Source organism: Camellia sinensis, chromosome 10 (genome assembly GCF_055761805.1).
Source record: "Camellia sinensis isolate YWXY chromosome 10, ASM5576180v1, whole genome shotgun sequence".
Lineage (NCBI taxonomy): Eukaryota > Viridiplantae > Streptophyta > Magnoliopsida > Ericales > Theaceae > Camellia > Camellia sinensis.
In genome coordinates, this window is record NC_138970.1 from 88,466,506 (window position 1) to 88,483,974 (window position 17,469).

General features: G+C 38.5%; 1 protein-coding gene across 1 annotated transcript; it reads right to left on the reverse strand.

Moving 5' to 3' along the window:
- Positions 1 to 9,312: 9,312 nt before the first annotated feature.
- Positions 9,313 to 10,797, reverse strand: LOC145800533 (uncharacterized). Its single transcript, XM_082890222.1, has one exon. The coding sequence runs from the start codon at positions 10,795 to 10,797 to the stop codon at positions 9,313 to 9,315; it is 1,485 nt and encodes a 494-aa protein (XP_082746348.1).
- Between the last annotated feature and the right edge of the window lie 6,672 nt (positions 10,798 to 17,469).

A 17,469-nucleotide genomic window follows, 5' to 3' on the forward strand; every position in this document is an offset into this window, starting at 1 on the left:
CACACTTTACAAAGGTAGCCGTATCAATTGGCCTTCGCAGTTGCCTTCCACTACCAACCCACTATTTTGACATTTACAACGGTTATCACGGTCGATAGTATGGAATCGAATGCCATAAGCAATGCATCTCGAATATGTGTTCACTAAGGCATTAGGTCCATTGGCTAATGACCACATCTCATCGGTTGCTTCGGGTGACTTTTGATTTCGTAATTGGTTCATCAACACAAGAAAGTATGTCATGTTAATTCAAACTTAGAATAATGTAACATTATCTGCAAACTATACACTAATGAGTTTTAGCTTACGCGATCTTTGAACCATTTAGGAAATTCTTTGCATTGTCGCGTTGCAATGTTGCATGAACTTCCATATGTTTGTTGCAACACGAGCTTGTGTTCCTTACTTAATACAATGTAATTCATAAGTAATTGGAATAATGAAGACTTTAAAAAATAAAAACCATGTACAAAATGTATGTTGCATATATGATGAGGAATCATACTCTAGATAGTCGTCCACTTCCAAACTATTGTGTAGGACAAACCAATGAGCCAATTTGCGGTCAGTTACGGACACATAAATTGCCCTTGGGAGTTGACCAAAAGGACGAACATTTTGAGTGAAAATCGCCAACCCCGGGCCATTGTCACCCCCATCGTAGTTCCTTTCTTCACGGTTACACACCGTTTCAACTCCATCCAAATACATTGAACAAAACGTCGTACACTCTTTCGATATGTAGCCCTCCGTAATGGAACCTTCTGGTTGAGCTTTATTGCCTACAAATCCTTTAAGAAGTCCGAGCATCCTACATGTAAACATCAGCCTGATCGTTAGTATGGTCATATTGAACTATATTTACATGAAAAAACACCCCCATCTGTAGACACCCCATTTTTGACTGTCCTCAAGACTTGGACATCACCGTTTGAACACTCAGTGATCATCCATGCTCGTGTTCGTTTTGAGTTCCCGGAGGTCTCGACCACACGCCTTGCCTCAAGATCTCTCAACTTGACTGTTTTGTGCTTGGTTGTGGACCAGGCACTTGTGTTTTTGCTTTTGAGGGAAGAGGGTGGCTTGTTGGCCATTTCCTCAACCCATCGGCCAAGGCATGAAGCCAACAGCCCTTTTTTCTTGCCATCGGCCAAAAGTGTTGGCCGATCAGCACTATTTTTGGTCGGTCGGCCCCCATGTTAGTCGATTGGCCATATTTTGTGGCCAAACCCTATTCATCTGCTTTTTGCAGATATTTTATGCCAGCTAGCACAGCTGGCATGCACAATTCACCCCCTCCGTACACGTGTATGGAGGGATTTACTTCCATTGCTTAGCTTCTCTTAGAGGCTTTAGAATTGAAATTCTATAAGAAGGGAGCTCCTCCTCCCTTCTTAGAGGTTCTGAAAATTGGAGAGGAGAAGTTGTATCTATCTATCTCTATATTTCCTCTCTCTCTATATTTGTGTGTGTATTTGTACTCAAAAGTGTATTTTGTTCATACTATTGCACACACACACCTAGCAATACACCATCTTCTTGTTGCTGAGGCACTAGGGAGTTAGTTTCAGAGTTCTTGGAGTGGTTTAAGCTTGGAAAAGTTGCTGGAGCCTTGTTCTTGAAGGTGTTCTTCAAGGGTGAGCATTCTTGGTTTAGATACCCATTTTGGCTTAAGCTTTTGGCCCTTCTCGCTTATTGTTTTAAGCTTAACTGTAAACTACAATAAGTTCTATTTTTTCATGCTTTAGATCTTTGTTTAAGGTCATTTTTGTGTTTGGGGTTGTTTACCCCCTCTTAGGCCTTGTTTGGCCTTGTTCTAGTGCTTTATTTTTAAGCTTTGAGATCACCTTGTTTTGGCCTTCTCACCACTGAAATCCAGAGGGATATCAGTGGTGGGGATGCTGTTTTAAGGTCTTAAAAAGGAGAGGGTCATCCCCTCTCCTTGTTGTCTTGTATGCTAGTATAAATGGCTTATATTGGTAGCATGTTTGCTTAGCATGTTTTAGCTCCATTTTAGCAAGTATTTGGTGTTATTTTCTCATGCTTTACCTCTATTTTGAGTTGGTTTAGTTGGCTCTTACATGCTTCGTGTACTTGTCTTGTAATCTTCTCATTTGCCTTAACATGCATCTTGTGATTAGACTATCATTCTTGCATATTTTGGCTCAACTCCATGAAGCTTTTAGTCATGATTGACCATGTTTAAGCTCTGTTTGGTGTTGCTTTGATCATATATGCCATGCTTTGTATAGCCATAAGGCATTCTAGCTTGTTAGCTTTGAGTGTCCAAGTCACTAGCATGCTTTACTTGGATCATTTCAATGATTTGGCATCATTTGTTATACTATTTCAGTCCATGTTTCATGCTTGAACACTTGCATTTATCACTCATTTAATGTTTTAAAGAGTTGATGTTTTATGCTTCTTGATTGGATCATTGTGTATGCTTCCATGCTTAGGCCTTTGAGATGTCATCTAAGTGGGGTTTTAGGCTTGTTTTACCATGCCTTAACTCTGTTTTTTATTGCTTAAGTCATGCCATATTTGGTTTTGATAGGTGTAGTGTAACACCCTTTTTGTAGCTTTGCATGCCTCATGTTTTTGGCATTGTGTTCTAGCTTGTGTTGGCTAGTTTCGAGCATGTTTTTGGTCTTGTTTGGACCTGCCTTAGGACTATTTTAGGTCCCCTTGGCCCTTTGGGGCTCGCCTTACATGGCCATAGTTTGAGTCCTTTGGCTAGTTTCAAGCTTTGGACTTTCTTGCATGCCACCCTTGCACTGTTTGGTTGATTTGGCATCATTCCTAACATCATTTCAGAGCTTGTAGTATTGTCATACTTGCATGCTTTTAATCCTTTTAAGTGTTCTTGAAAGTTACTCTCTTATACCTAGATCATATGCCATTATATATGCATGTTTGTATGTGTTTTGTCTATCATTTCTTAGTACTTTGGCCACTGATTTTGGCGGCTGAGGTCTACCCATATTAGTTTAAGTCCATCTTGGTATGTTGTTGCATGCTTGTCTTGTATGTTATTGCTTGCTTGCTTCATTTTGCATGTTGTTACATGCTACATATGTTCATATATTTAGGTTGTATGCCTATTGCATATTGTATGCCTGCATGCTCATGTTGCATTAAATTTGTATCATGCTTGAGTTGTTTGCATGCTTGCTTGCATGCTTAGGTTGAATTGTATTATGTGTACATTCCGTTGCCTCTTGATCAAACATGATAGAGGTTGGGGCCCCTTATGTGTTTTATGCATTTCATTTGATATTGAATTACACATTTGGCTCGTTTGGCCATCATGCATTGAAATGCGTGATTGGTGGCCCGAGGTTTGAGGACTACACTCCTTTGAGTCTCAAACATGATAAGGAGGGTGGTCGTGCAAACATTGCTTTGTAAATGTATTACCATGCTCTATTTGTCCTCTGCTGCAGCAAAACAGCATTATGCAGGAAGAAATGGCCGGTCGGCTACTTTCAGTGCCGATCGGCTAACCATGGTTGGCCGATAGCTTCATAATTGGTCGATGGCACCTTTCCATTGGCCGATGGCCTTACCACTTGGTCGATGACCTCTCACAGTGCCCATGAAGTGATTTTGGAGCATCACAAAAACTTGTGCAGTCTTCAGAGGTACTGAGCAATGCAAACAGAGGCAACATGTGGCATGGCAACGGATTTCCGAGCAAAGTCGACTGAGCATGCATTCGTCCCTCTTCCCGAGGCTGCTTTACAGTTTTCATAGCTTAATCAATTTGCTTAATTAGTTATGGTTTTGTAATAATTAATTAGCTTGCTAGTTAGTTAATTAGTTAATTTGTATTATTCTTCCGGTCCCTCCGTCGAGAAGGCCAATTTTGTAATAAGCGTGCATGTGTGTGATGCATGTCTTCCAACCTCCATTTCTTTCTCCTTTTTACTTAACCGCTTACGATGGTTAGTTTCAGGGCACGTTCCATTTGGCATCCTTATGCTATGCATGTTTGCATCATTCATCTGTATTGCATGCAGCGGGCTCATCGCATCATGCTAACTGCATTGTATTTTGATTCCAAGTTAAATACATGTATTGAATTGTCGAATCTCATATGCCATCTTAAATTAGCCGAGCCTATTCTAATTGCATTTTGCATGTGCCGCATTAGCCATTCTTAACATAAACTAGGATCATGCATGATTTCTAACTAGTTTCTTGTTTTGGCTCGGAGTACATTGTGAGTGTTTATGCTTTAGCATCTCGCATGGATGTAAGTGTTAACATGACAGCATGCTTCCCATGAGGCTAATTGCTTATGTGATATAACTGCCTGAATGCCTGTGGGTGAAGGTTGGATTGCTTGAATTGGAACAATTCATTGAAATTCGCGTTTTAGCCTACTTGCGAGTAGCCAAACTTCAAACCATTTTTAAACCAACGGATACGCAATGTTTTGTTCCAAATTAGGCGATCTAGTCTATACTTGTGTGTTGTGCGCATCACATAGTAATTCTAGCTAATTAATCAAAATAAGAACACGTGTTTTTCAAAAACAAGATATCATGTTGAGTAGTGGCCGATCTTTGATTGGGCCAACGGGGGTGCTCATTGCATAACCTTCCCCAATCGTACCCAAGTTCCCGAGCCGAGGCAACTTTGGTAATGACGGACACGTGGCCTTAGGCAAGAGTCAGGGTTTCCTAAATTCTCCCAAAATAAATATTTAAGTGGCGACTCTGTATCTGGCAAAGCAGTCCATGTTTGGCACTTCTTTACAAAAATCAGTTTTCCAAAACGATTCGCCGGATTTGGACTCTTTGCTGATTTATCAATCTCACATCGCACATTGTGAGATCAAATTAAGAACCATGACATTTGAGTTCGAACTGTAGCATTGAGGCCCCCCAAGGTGTAGACGCGCCCGTGGGCCTCGCAACAGCTCAGACTCGATTTGTGTCACGGTTCTTAATCTTGAACCAAAGAGTCCAAATCCGGCAAATCGTTTTGAGAAACAGATTTTTTGGAAAGAAGTGCCAAACATGGACTGCTTTGCCAGATACAGAGTCGCCACCTAAATATTTTTTATGGGGGAATTTAGGAAACCCTGACTCGGTGTCGGAGGCCACATGTTCGTCATCACCGGAGTTGTCTCGGCTCGGGAGCTAGGGTACGATTAGGGAAGGTTAGCTATGAGCACCCCCTCTCGCCCGATCCGAAGATCGGCCTCTACTAACCATGATATCCGATTTTGAAAACGTTATGTGTTCTTATTCCGGTTATTAGCCTAGAATTACTATATTATGCGCACAGCAAACAAGTATAGACTAGATTGCCTAATTTGGAAACAAGGATTGCATATCCGTTTGTTTTGAAAAACGTTTTGGAATTTGCTACTCGAAAGTAGGCTAAAATACGGATTTCAACGAGTTTTTCTAACTCAAACAATCCAACCTTCACCCACAGGCATTCAAACAGTTTATCACATAAGCATCTAGCCACATGGTAAGTATACTGTCATGTTAACGTTCACACGCATGCGAGATGCTAAAGCATAAATACTTACATCGTACTCCGTGCCAAAACAATAAACTAGTTAGCAAACATGCATGTCCTAGTTCATGTTAAAATGGCTAATGCAGCGCACACAGGATGCAATTAGATAGGCTCGGCTATCCTAAACATGGTACATGAAATGCAACCAATTTAATGCACGTATTCAATTTGGAACTGAAATACAAATGCAGTTAGCGTGATGTACCGAGCCCGGTGTATGCGGGACAAATGTATGAATGCACGCACGCATTGCATAAGGTATGCTAATTAAATATGCCCTAGTCTACCATCATAAGCAGATAAATAAAAGGGAAGAAAGAAGTGGAGATTGGAAGACATACACACCACTCACACACACTTATTACAGATTTGCCCTCGCCCGGAGGGACCAAATAAATATTACAGTCCGAATAAATAATACTAAATTAATTATTACAAAATTTCTAATCTAATTAACAAATTAAATGCAAAGAGAGGATGGCCGCAGTCCCTGCCTCGGGATGCGTGAATGATGCATGCTCGGATTTAACTTCCCCCGAAAGCCCGGAAACCCATACCATGCCACTGCTGCCTCTGTTAATGCTGCCCTGCTCCTCTGAAAATTGCCAAAGTCTCAGGGTATCTTCAATGAGAACTGCATAACACCACCGGCTAAGTGAAATGACCACCGGCCATGGGAAATTTCCATCGGCTGCTTTCAAGTCCATCGGCCTCATATCCTTTGCCGGTCGGCATTCTTCAGTGCCGGTCTGCAGAAACTTCCTGCAGAAGCTGGTTTTTGACAGCAACAAGGACAGACAGTAAATGGCATAGAATTTCAAGCACATGTATGCGCGGGCACACTCCCTATCATGCAAGGGACTCAAGGGAGCATGACCCTCGACCCTCGGGCCATCAATTACGCATGATGGCCTAAGAGGCCAAGTTTTGCAACTTTGATATCAAATGAAATGCAAGCACAAAACACATCAAAGGGCCCCAACCCCTATCATGATTGATCAAGAGGCAAGGGATGCATGCTCAATGAAATGCAACCTAGGCATGGAGGCTAAGTATGCAACATGAACATGCAAAAGAGCAATGTATACTAGGCGCGCAACCTAAACATGTAAGTAAACATGGCATGCAACAACATGCGATGATGGACTTAAACTAACATGGATAGCTCGCAAGCATGCCAAAATCAATGGCCATTAGATGAAAATGAGACTCTCGAAATGCGTGCACGCATGCACGCAAACCGAGGACCAAACCTAAGGCATAGTATGAAACTCTAACAAGGCATGGCGAGGCATGAAATATGGCATACAAGCATGTAATTTCAGCACTGAAATGTGGTATAAAACAGCCCCGAATCACGGCAAAATAGCACCCGATGCATGAAATGAAACCAAAATGCAAAACTAGGCCCATGCATTGGCCTATAGCTATATAAAACATGCATTATTCGATTATGACATGTGAATACAGATTCTAGGCAGCCCCAAAACAAGCATTTTTTCAGTTTTAAACAAGGCCAAACAGCAAACACACATAGGGCAAAACTAGTATGCAAAAATGGCCCTAAATGTGAGATAAAGAAGCAACTCACAGCTGCTGACCCCAAACAGATTAGGGCCCTTCAACAATGTTGAAGAGGGGCCCAAAATATGACCTTTTACAGTTGATGGACAAGCCCAAAACAGTATACAAGTATGCCCAAAATACTATGCAAGATTAAGGCCAAAAAAGAGCTACAACATAAAGTATACAAAGGGTGTCTCAAACAGCCATAGACCCTTAATGAAACATGAAGAGGGGGTCAAAATAGGACCATTTTCAGTTCGGACCAAAGTCCAAAAACAGAGACACCATAGGCTAATAAATCATGCAAGATTATGGCATACAAAGGGGTAATGAAGCAAGTGCAAGATGGGGTCCCAAACAGGGTAAGACCCTTAATGAAACAGAAAAATAAGCTCAAAAAAATGATATTTCCAGTTATGGTCAGAGCTCAAAACAGCAAGCAAAAGGGGCTAAGAAAACTTGCAAAAATGAACTAGAAAGATGGAGAAATCAACTCACCCTTGAAGACCAATCCTTTGCTACCTCTTGGACCAAGAAAAGCTGCCTCCTAGCCTCTGAGAAGGCCCTCCAAGCTACTGGAATGGAGTGGTGGTGTGGTGCTATAGGGTGTAGTGCAAATAGGCCAAGAACAAGGGTCTTTGAACACTCTAACACACCAAAATGTAGAGAGAGAGGGTGATATATATGTTATATGTATGTATTAGGTCTGATTTTGCTGAACCAAAACAATGGAGGAGGATGGGTTTCTTTTATAGAGCAAGGAAATGGCATAAAGCTTCTCAAAGAAGCTATACAAAAGGGTCAAAGAGACCAAGCTTCTAAGAGAAGCTAATGCAAAGGTGCAAGCTTCTTGAGGAAGCCAAGACAAGGGGTCAAAGCTTCCTGGGTGCAAAAAAGAGGGTCAAAAGGGGTGCAAAGGGTGCAAAACAGCCACACACGTGCATGGGGAGCAGAGTCTGTGCATTCCAGCTGGCACAGCTGGCATCCATTCAATCTGTAGAATACTCCGGAAGGTCATCGGCTAGCAAAATTGGTCGGTCGGCTACTTTAACTAGCCGGTCGGCAATCTATTTGGCCAGTCGGCCATCTATTTGGTCGGTCGGCAGAATGTTTGGCCGGCCGGTAGAAAAAATCTGCTCTGCAGGTCCAACTTCAAACGGGCATAACTTATTCATATGAACTCCTTTTCAGGTCATTCTTGTGTCAAAATTGAAGCCCCGGAAGTAAGCTTTCCAACGGCACCAGCCTTGCATCAAAATTCCAACTGTGTAAAACGTTATGACGGTTTTAGTGAAGGCTGCTCAGTTTCGGTCCAACCGGGATGATGCCCAACTTCAACCAATCATATCTCCACCCTCCGGTCTCGGATTTAAGAGATTCATGATTGAAAAATGAAGCCCCGGAAGTCTTCTTTCCAACAGTGATGGCCTTATACCTTAACTCAAAGTGTATAGACAAATAAGCTTGATTTAGCGAGGACTGCTCGTCCCTCTCTTAGCAATTCTTGCCTATCTTCTTCTCCAACTTGGCTTCTCCCCTCTTCTCCTCTTTTCTTCAACTTCAAACCCCTAAGCAAGGTGTTTTGAAAGATTTTTCAAAGATTTCATCTCTCTTTCATTCATTTCCACTTTGTCCTTGCTCGGTTTATCGAAAAGCGCATTTTTTGACAAAATGTGAGCCTCGGAACATCGTAAAAACTTTATTTCAAAAATGTTTTGAAAGAGAGAGTTTTAAGGTCTAAAAACCATTCAAAATAGCTTTGGTCCAAAATGGGGTGCGAAGTTGGGATTTGACCCTCTCATTGCCGAAGAAATTGAACCTTTGCTCTGCACACCTTTCATCATCGAGCAAACCATCAGTAGCGCCTAAGTCTTAAGGGCAGTCAAAAATGGGGTGTCTACACAAGGACGCGTCTACACCATCATAGTTATATCTCTCAATAGGATACATCCATCAATATTGCACAGGCCCTCCAAGCATAGCCTCACAAGGCAAATGAATTGCCAAGTGGACCATGACATCAAAAAAAGCAGGAGGAAAAATCTTCTCAAGCTTACAAAGTATAAGTACGATTTGTTCTTGCAATTTCCCCAAATCAGTCACTCACAATGTCTTTGAGCACAACTGTTTGAAAAAAGTTCCCAACTCAAACAATGTGGCCCCAATCTCAGTAGGAAGGTATCCTCGCATCCCAATGGGAAGAAGTCATTGTAGAAGGACATGACAGTCATGACTCTTGAGGCCAACTAACTTACCACCATTCGTGGTGACACAATTGGATACATTTTCCGCATAGCCATCAGGATACTTAATCGATTTCAAGAAATCAGAAAACCCTTGTCTCTCTGCCGGGGACAATGTGTACAATGCCGGAGGCTTCTCGAAAGAGCCATTCGCATGCCTTATCAAGTGTAACTCCTTTCGTATTTGCATGTCCTCCAGATCCAAACGTGCTTTGTCTGTGTCCTTGTTCTTGCCATCTATGCTCAATAGTGTCCCAAGCATATTGTCACATATATTCTTTCCTATGTGCATGACATCAAGGTTATGTCGAAGCTTAAGTGTTTTCCAATAGGGTAGGTCAAACAAAATGCTTCTTTTTGTCCAGTTCGAAGTTGGCTTTTCAGTCCTTTGTCTTTTTTGGTTGGTTGGATGCTTTCCGTACGGCTTGTACGTCCCCAAATTAATTTGCTCCAGTATTTGCTCTCCCAATAACTCCACAGGTTTGGACCGATTCTCAATTTCACCGTTGAATAGCCTACTTCTTCGCCAATTATGGTTCTCGGGTAAGTACCGCCGAGCACCCATATACCCTATCTTACTTCGCAAACTCTGAGATGAAGCATCCATGTTACAATTAGGGCCGGCCAAGTAACCTTTTGTCCTCCAACCAGACAAGGAACCATATGCGGGGAAGTCATTGATGGTCCACATGACTGCTGTATGCATTGTAAATATTTGGCCATTTGAGGCATCATATGTTTGCACACTATGCTCCCACAGATTAGTTAACTCTTCTACTAATGGTTGCAAGTAAACATCGATGTCTCTTCCAGGTGCAGATCGTTTGGGAATATGCAATGACATCATGACAAATGGATCTTTCATACACTTCCATGGGGGTAGATTGTAAGGCATTAAGATTACGAGCCACATGCTGTGCAATGTACTCATATTTCCGAATGGATTGAAACCATCTATGGCAAGCCCTAGCCTTACATTCCGAGGATCCGTAGAGAACGTAGGATGCAGCCTATCAAAATCCTTCCATGCCTCACCATCAGCTGGATGTCGTAATACTCCATCATCCACACGCTTATCTTTGTGCCATCTCATATATGCGGCTGTTTTTTTCGACATGTACAATCTCTTCAACCTCGGTGTCAAAGGAAAGTACCTCAGTATTTTGTGTGGAATTTTTTTACCCGTCTTATCGTTCAACTTGTATCTAGACTCCGTACATGTAGGGCAATTCTCCAATGTGGCGTTGTCCTTCCAAAATAGAGTACAATCATTCTTGCATGCATGAATGCCCTCATATCCCAAACCCAATTCATGTAAGAACTTTTTCGCTTCATAAAGGATCCATGGAACAGTTTCATCACACTTTGGTAGAATGTCTTTGAACACTTGCATAACCATATCGAAAGATTTGTTGCTCCATTTATTGTACACCTTCAAATGAAGCATCTTAATTACGAAGGACAAGATGGAGAACTTTTCGCACTCTGGATATACTTTGCGTTAAGCATCATTGAACAACTTCATGAACTTCAACAAATTGTGCCTCTTCGAACTAATACGTTCTTCGTCGATATGATCATCCATGAGACCACTTATGTAAATCTCTTCTAACATGGTAGGAAGTTCACCCACATTTTCGTGATTGTCTGTCATTCCAGGTTCGTTGCTTTCAGTATCATTGTTTCGCATACTAGGATGATCACGAAACATGGGAGCATGTTCCCCATGGTGCACCCAAGTTCGATATGAAATTGCGATTCCTCTTCGAATCAAGTGCAACCGTACAACGTGTCGACTAAATTTTGTGCCGTTCAAGCAATCAACACAAGGACAATGGATTTCATCCTGTGGCCCTAAATTCTTCGTAGCGAACTCAATAAATGACTGAACACCCTCTAGATACTCTTTACTTTTTAGCCGATCTTTTATCATCATCCAACTCTTGTCCATTATTGGAACAGTACACATCAACCAAAGATGAACCTGGGAATGGACGGCAACTTGGAAAAATACTTTGTAATGGAAGAGAGGTTAAGTAAGTTTAAGGGTTCGATTAGCATTGCTTTTTTATGTTTACCAAAATAGTAATAACAGATCGGGATGTTTTGCCTATTTGTCAATTGCATATAGTTGGCTAATTTCAGTAGTAACTCGGCATGTATTCATATGCTAATCTGACATACATGAACAATTCTATGTGAAGTCATCGTAGAGGGAGACATATAATTGTAACCAAATTTAAAGAGAAATTAAATTTGATATTCAATATAGATTGGACTTTAATAGTTCTCAGAAAATACATGTTGTAAACATAAATTTTATGAAAATCAGATGGGTAAAACAAAAGTAATGAAATTTTAAAGTTTTGAAGCATTAAAAAAAATAAAGTAATTGCTTTATACATTAATTTGGGTGTTATGCACAAATCACAAAGAACAAAGACCCAAAAAAAGTCCAGTTGGTGCGACTCCCATTGAGGATGCAATCAGCAGATGCTCTTTTCCATATATGAAACTAACACCTCCAAATATTAGTGTATTCAATACTATTTTTATGCATTATTCACAAATAAGAGTGTATTGAAGACACTTTTAAGCATTACGCACTAGTTGTAGTGTATTCAATACTAGACAAAGTACAAGTTCATGTGAGTATAGTGTAGTAGATGACCATTGGCTATTTGTTGCTTGCATATTTGGGTCTAAAGCAGTGAAGAATATATAATATTTTTTAATTAGTTCACGTTTATGTGTTTTAAAGGTAGCTTGAAGATGTTAGATTGTTGAAAGGGTCTAATTTTGTGCATAATATGTCAATAGACTATGATTTGGGATATTTTTTCTTCTTTTCATTAGAGAAGAGTTTTAATCAAGTTGACAACAATTATATTTCAACTATAATTATAATTTGTATTGTTCTACACTAAAAAAGTGTGTGAACAAATTTATTTTCATATTACAAAATATTTAATTTCATTACATGGATTGATTGTTCCTTCTAAGTAGTATTCCAAATATATACCCTTAATATGATTCTTCACTTCTATATTAATTATTAGGGGCATTTGCTAGTCTTGGTGCAAGATTAATTTATATTTAACAAACATTATACTAATTTCTATATATTTGTTCCAATCAATAGAAAAATCCTTTTAAAATTCAAGAAAAATATTACATGAAACTTTTCTATTAACTTAAAATAGTTAACAAGTCAACAAAATCTAATATTCAATTATTAAAATCCAAAATTCAAACCCAACAACTACTACTAATTACATTCTACATTAATGTTCGAATGTGATATATTTGCATAGATTACCACCCCTTTATGAGTTCTCCATTTTCTGATGGCTTTCATGTTCTTCTAGTAAGGGCATTTTGGTCTACAGCAGAGATGGGCCAAGCCTATTGAGGGCCTAGACAAAAAAAAACTAGTAGGAGTATGGTTTGTTGGCTACACCAGATTATCCTCTATTGCTTCTATGGAGTTGCAAAGGTTTGCACTACCACAATGTGAGAGTATTTACTCCATTGATTAATCACACTTTCTAATCCTAATTTCTTATGTTTTGGCCACAGATTTCTCAACTGAGGCTGACTTTTAAAGAAATTATTTTGGACTATAGAAAGCAACCACAGTGTAAACCTCAAGTTTTTCATAGTGTGTTTGTTGATTCATCATCAGCACGCCATCATGGGGTATGTGTTCATTGTTGGGTCATCAGCAACGTCTTTCCATAATTTTAGTTCATGGCATTGTATTGTTAACCCATGCTGAGGGGAGAAGAAAAGGTTTTGGTAACTGATAATCCTAGGGACACAACAACAATTTGTATTTTGAATTTTATTAAGAAGACCCTCGTAAGCAAATGATTCATGGCACGGGAAGTATATCTTGAATACATTTATGTGAGGGCATTGTTGGGTAATAAACAAGATGCGGTTTGGGATGTGTGGTAGCTCATAGGATCCTAAGGAAAATTGTTTGTGGTTCTCTCTCAAACTATTTCTGCCTACATTATTAAAGGCATTACAGTATGCAACTGAAGCTAATGAAATGGACACATTCCCATAATGATATTTGAAGATTGAGGAGCATATATATTACACAAATCTAGGCCATTCCCTCCTAATCTGGGCCATTCACTTAATCTGAATTTTGATGTAGTTGATGTTGGGTTGGTTAGTGACTCTTTGGTGGCCAACAGCCTCTGCCTTCAGAATGGAAGTTATCATCATCAAGTGCACCTGTGAAATCTGAGCAACTAGACTCCTAGTTTTTTTTAATGGTTGCCACTACTTTGAATGTAAACCTTAGTTATACCCTCTGTTTAGTTTTCTTGTTATTTACTTTTATTTTTCCATATACTACTACCAAATCCATAGTGGATGAGATGGGGTATTGAATGAGCAGCAGGTTATAGTAGGATGGCCGCCACTACCCCGTCCAAGTGCTGCTAGTGTATGTAAAAATGGTAGATGTTTAAAAATGATTGGAGCTCTCAAACATTTTTTATAATGTAGTATTCCATTTCTTGATGATATAATTTTTATCATAAATTTTTAAGATATCTAACGTTCACAATCAAAATAATTATGATGAAGAGGCAAACTCTTTCTATCTTGATTGAGAGAAGTGAAGAGGTGTAATGTAGGATGGGACTATTTTTGTATCCACTGAAAGCATGTTTGCCTTGTTTCAAATTTGTCAAGAGTTTAAGATTAATGATAAAGTGTCTTGTTTGATAATTTAAGATGTAACCATTTTCATATATTTGTAGAGATATATAAAACCAAACAAATTAAGGAACTTAATTTCCCGAATAAGTGCCTTACAAACACCTGCAATGGATCTTATACTTCCTTGTTTGATTTTCATTCTGAACGAAGACATCAAATTTAACCAAGAAATAAATTATTTGTTCTATTACTCTAAATTTGAGTGTTCTGATTACATTCAAAACATATGTTGTTCTAAATGGTGGGAACAACATAAATAGGATTTGAATCATTAGAGCAAACAAAAAAAAAAATTATAAGGAAATTAGAATGAATTTTTTTCCAAAGAAAAGTTATCTTAAATCTCCAAAAAGCATAGCAGAAGGAACTGGATTGTCACTTTAAGCTCCTTAGCTTACTTAGACTGTCACTTTAAGCACAGCAGAAGGCTTTCTCCTCTCTCTAACACACAAAACAAGCTAAAACATTAATTAGATTTCTAGTATTATTGTGGCCAATCACATAAACAGAGAGCTCCAACCTAGGAAATATTGTTCCATTGATCACAAAAATTTCTCAATTATCTGAATTCCATAAAAGCAGCTTTCTTCATTGAACCAAAAATAAAAATAAAAACATTCACATAATTGTGGAATTTACATGATGAGAGGTCTATATACATTGCTTGAATTGAAGATACCAATTCTTTAGGATTTTGTATCATATCCCATGTTTGAAATGCTTTTGGATTAGGATGGGATAGTACAATCCTATATTATTCTATCACATGTTTGTTTGAAATTACTAGACATTTCCTACATGGTGTAAAACATAGATGGGGTCTTGTAAATCTTTTTACATGTTAGTCCACACTCACTAGGAATCAATATATGAACTATATCAGAATCGGACTATCAATCTGGAACTCAATTTCCCTTCAAACAAACATATTACAAAGTATAGGGAAACAGTAAACACAACAATGATCATCACAGCATTTAATTCGAAAAAGAAAAAAAAAATTAAGAAAAGAAAATATCACAAGAATCATCAAATTAATAGAATAAAATTAATATATATATATATATATATATATGCATGCATATATATATAGGGTTAGTTTGGAATGTTCCTGAAACAGAGGCACATTTGGTCATATAGTTCAACAATCCAAAATCGAGAATCAAAAATCCACAATCCGAAATTTCAACCAAACCCATTCACGAAATCAGAAAAAGCCCTAAAAATTGATTACGAAATCGACAGAAAATGAAAGAAAATAAACATTTAAAAACCCTACAGAAATCATGAGACACGGGGATGGGAGAGATAGTGAGAAAGAGATACAAACAGATAGACACAGATCGACAGAGAGGGAGAGAGATGAGAGAGAAATACCTATAATCAATGGTGGGGCCGATTTGCAGTGGTCGTGGTGGCGAGCGCCGGTGGCCAGCGATGGTGATGATCGACGGTGGTCAGTGGCGCTGAGGTTTGGTATCGAGTGCTCTGTATGTTGGTGTGTGTGAAATAGAAGAAAAATAATTCTTTGTTAAATATATATACTGGGCGCCAATATTAATGAGTTTCCTTCTAAAAAAATTTCGAAGCTTTAGCAACTAAATCATTATTTGTCGCCAAATATCGTTAACAGCGTCTAAAAATTGGTTGCCAAAAGAACCATATTTTGGCTACTAAATTGAAATTGTCGTCGGCAATGTTTAATATACAACGACTAATTTAGTTGTGGTCGCAAAAATTCATCAAAATACTATCAATTTTTGGCGACAAAAATTTTTTGTCGCAAAATGTTATTATACGGCAACTAAATGAAATTTTAGTAGCGTAAAATGGCTGCAAACAGCGACTAAAAACAAGTTTGATCGCCAATAAGACTATATGGCGACTAAAAGAATTTAGTAGCTAAGAAGATTAAATGAATGCCGACTAAATGAGGTTTTTAGTCGCCCAATATACTGTTTTTGGCGACTAAAATTGCTTTGGTCGCCAATTTTAGTCGCCAAATGTACAGTTGTTGTAGTGAATATTGGATTAAATATTAAAAATTAGCCTAAAAAATCAAATTTGAGTCGATTTTGTTCCCAGCAATTCTTGGTTTAAGCTATAATGCATCATATTTTAATAACTCAATATCATAAAATAAAATAAAAAATCTTAATATTTATGGTGCCTTTTATCAATCAATAAAAAAAAAATTGTAAATATTAAAAGAATTACATTTCAGCAAATTTTAATATAAAATTTTTATTTTAAAACTTTAAGACCTACACATTTTTTTTCGACTTTATAACTAATTTTTTAGATAGCAATTACAATAAATTTCAATCATTATTATATGGAAAGACAAGGTGATCAGAGTTGGTAGTATACAATTTTAAAAAGTAATATTAATTCAAAATTTTCAGTATAAAAAATCTGTACCCAACTTTATGTTATGTTTGATTTATGGATTTGGATAGGAATTTTGAATGAAAAAGGAAAAAGATAAGTGAAATGTGAGTGAAATATAAATACATTTTACCAAATTTCACATACCTTTTTATTTTTCGTTTCAAAATTTCTATCCAAAATCATGAATCAAACACATCATCACTGTTTGAAAGGAGTTTTGGATCCATCATTGTATTGATATCCACTATCTAGTAAAAAACATATATAATATTTGGTAGGAGAAGTAAGTTCAAAAATTAGATCATTAATCACATTATAAGAGAATAAAAGTGTGAAGAAGTGGTTTTGGAAATACTCTTCTGATCTTGGGGGACACTCGTGATCCGCTGATAGTTACCTAAAAAGAAATAAACACTTCGGTCGGGGGTGCCAGAATTAGCACTCCAACGGACAAGTCAGTCTCCATACTCAAGATTACTTGTATTCTAAGTTAAGCACAACAATTCTCACATACCTCTTTCTGGCTGATGTCTCTTCTATTTATATCTTTTTTTCTTTGGGCCTCGGGATTAGATCCATTTCCAACCTCCTATTCGACATATTTTATAATTGACCGATCTTCACTCGGCCCCTTGCTTAATTGACTATTTGGCCGAATAGGGTTGGATTTGAGTTTTCGAGCCAATTGCCGAGTGCTTCGAATCTCGACTCTCCCAGATTCGACTATCCGGAATCTCTACGACTACCAATACTCAGCCCCCACAATTGCCCCCCAAGCACTCCACTAGCGACAGTTGGCTGGAGTGTTTAGCTTCGAACTCGAAGAGTCAGAGCCGAAATTTGGCGGCTGACCGTATTCCAACGCAAATGTCTGTACACACGCTTCTCGGTTATCATTTCAACTTCAAGCCTCTTCTTACACTTCTATTTATTATGATTTAAAATTTTGACGTCTTTTCAGATGCATACACGCTTTTAGACGCCCGTC

Coding starts and splice junctions, on each gene's coding strand:
- LOC145800533 (XM_082890222.1), bottom strand. CDS start 10,797: ATGCTTCATTTGAAGGTGTACAATAAATGGAGCAACAAATCTTTCGAT.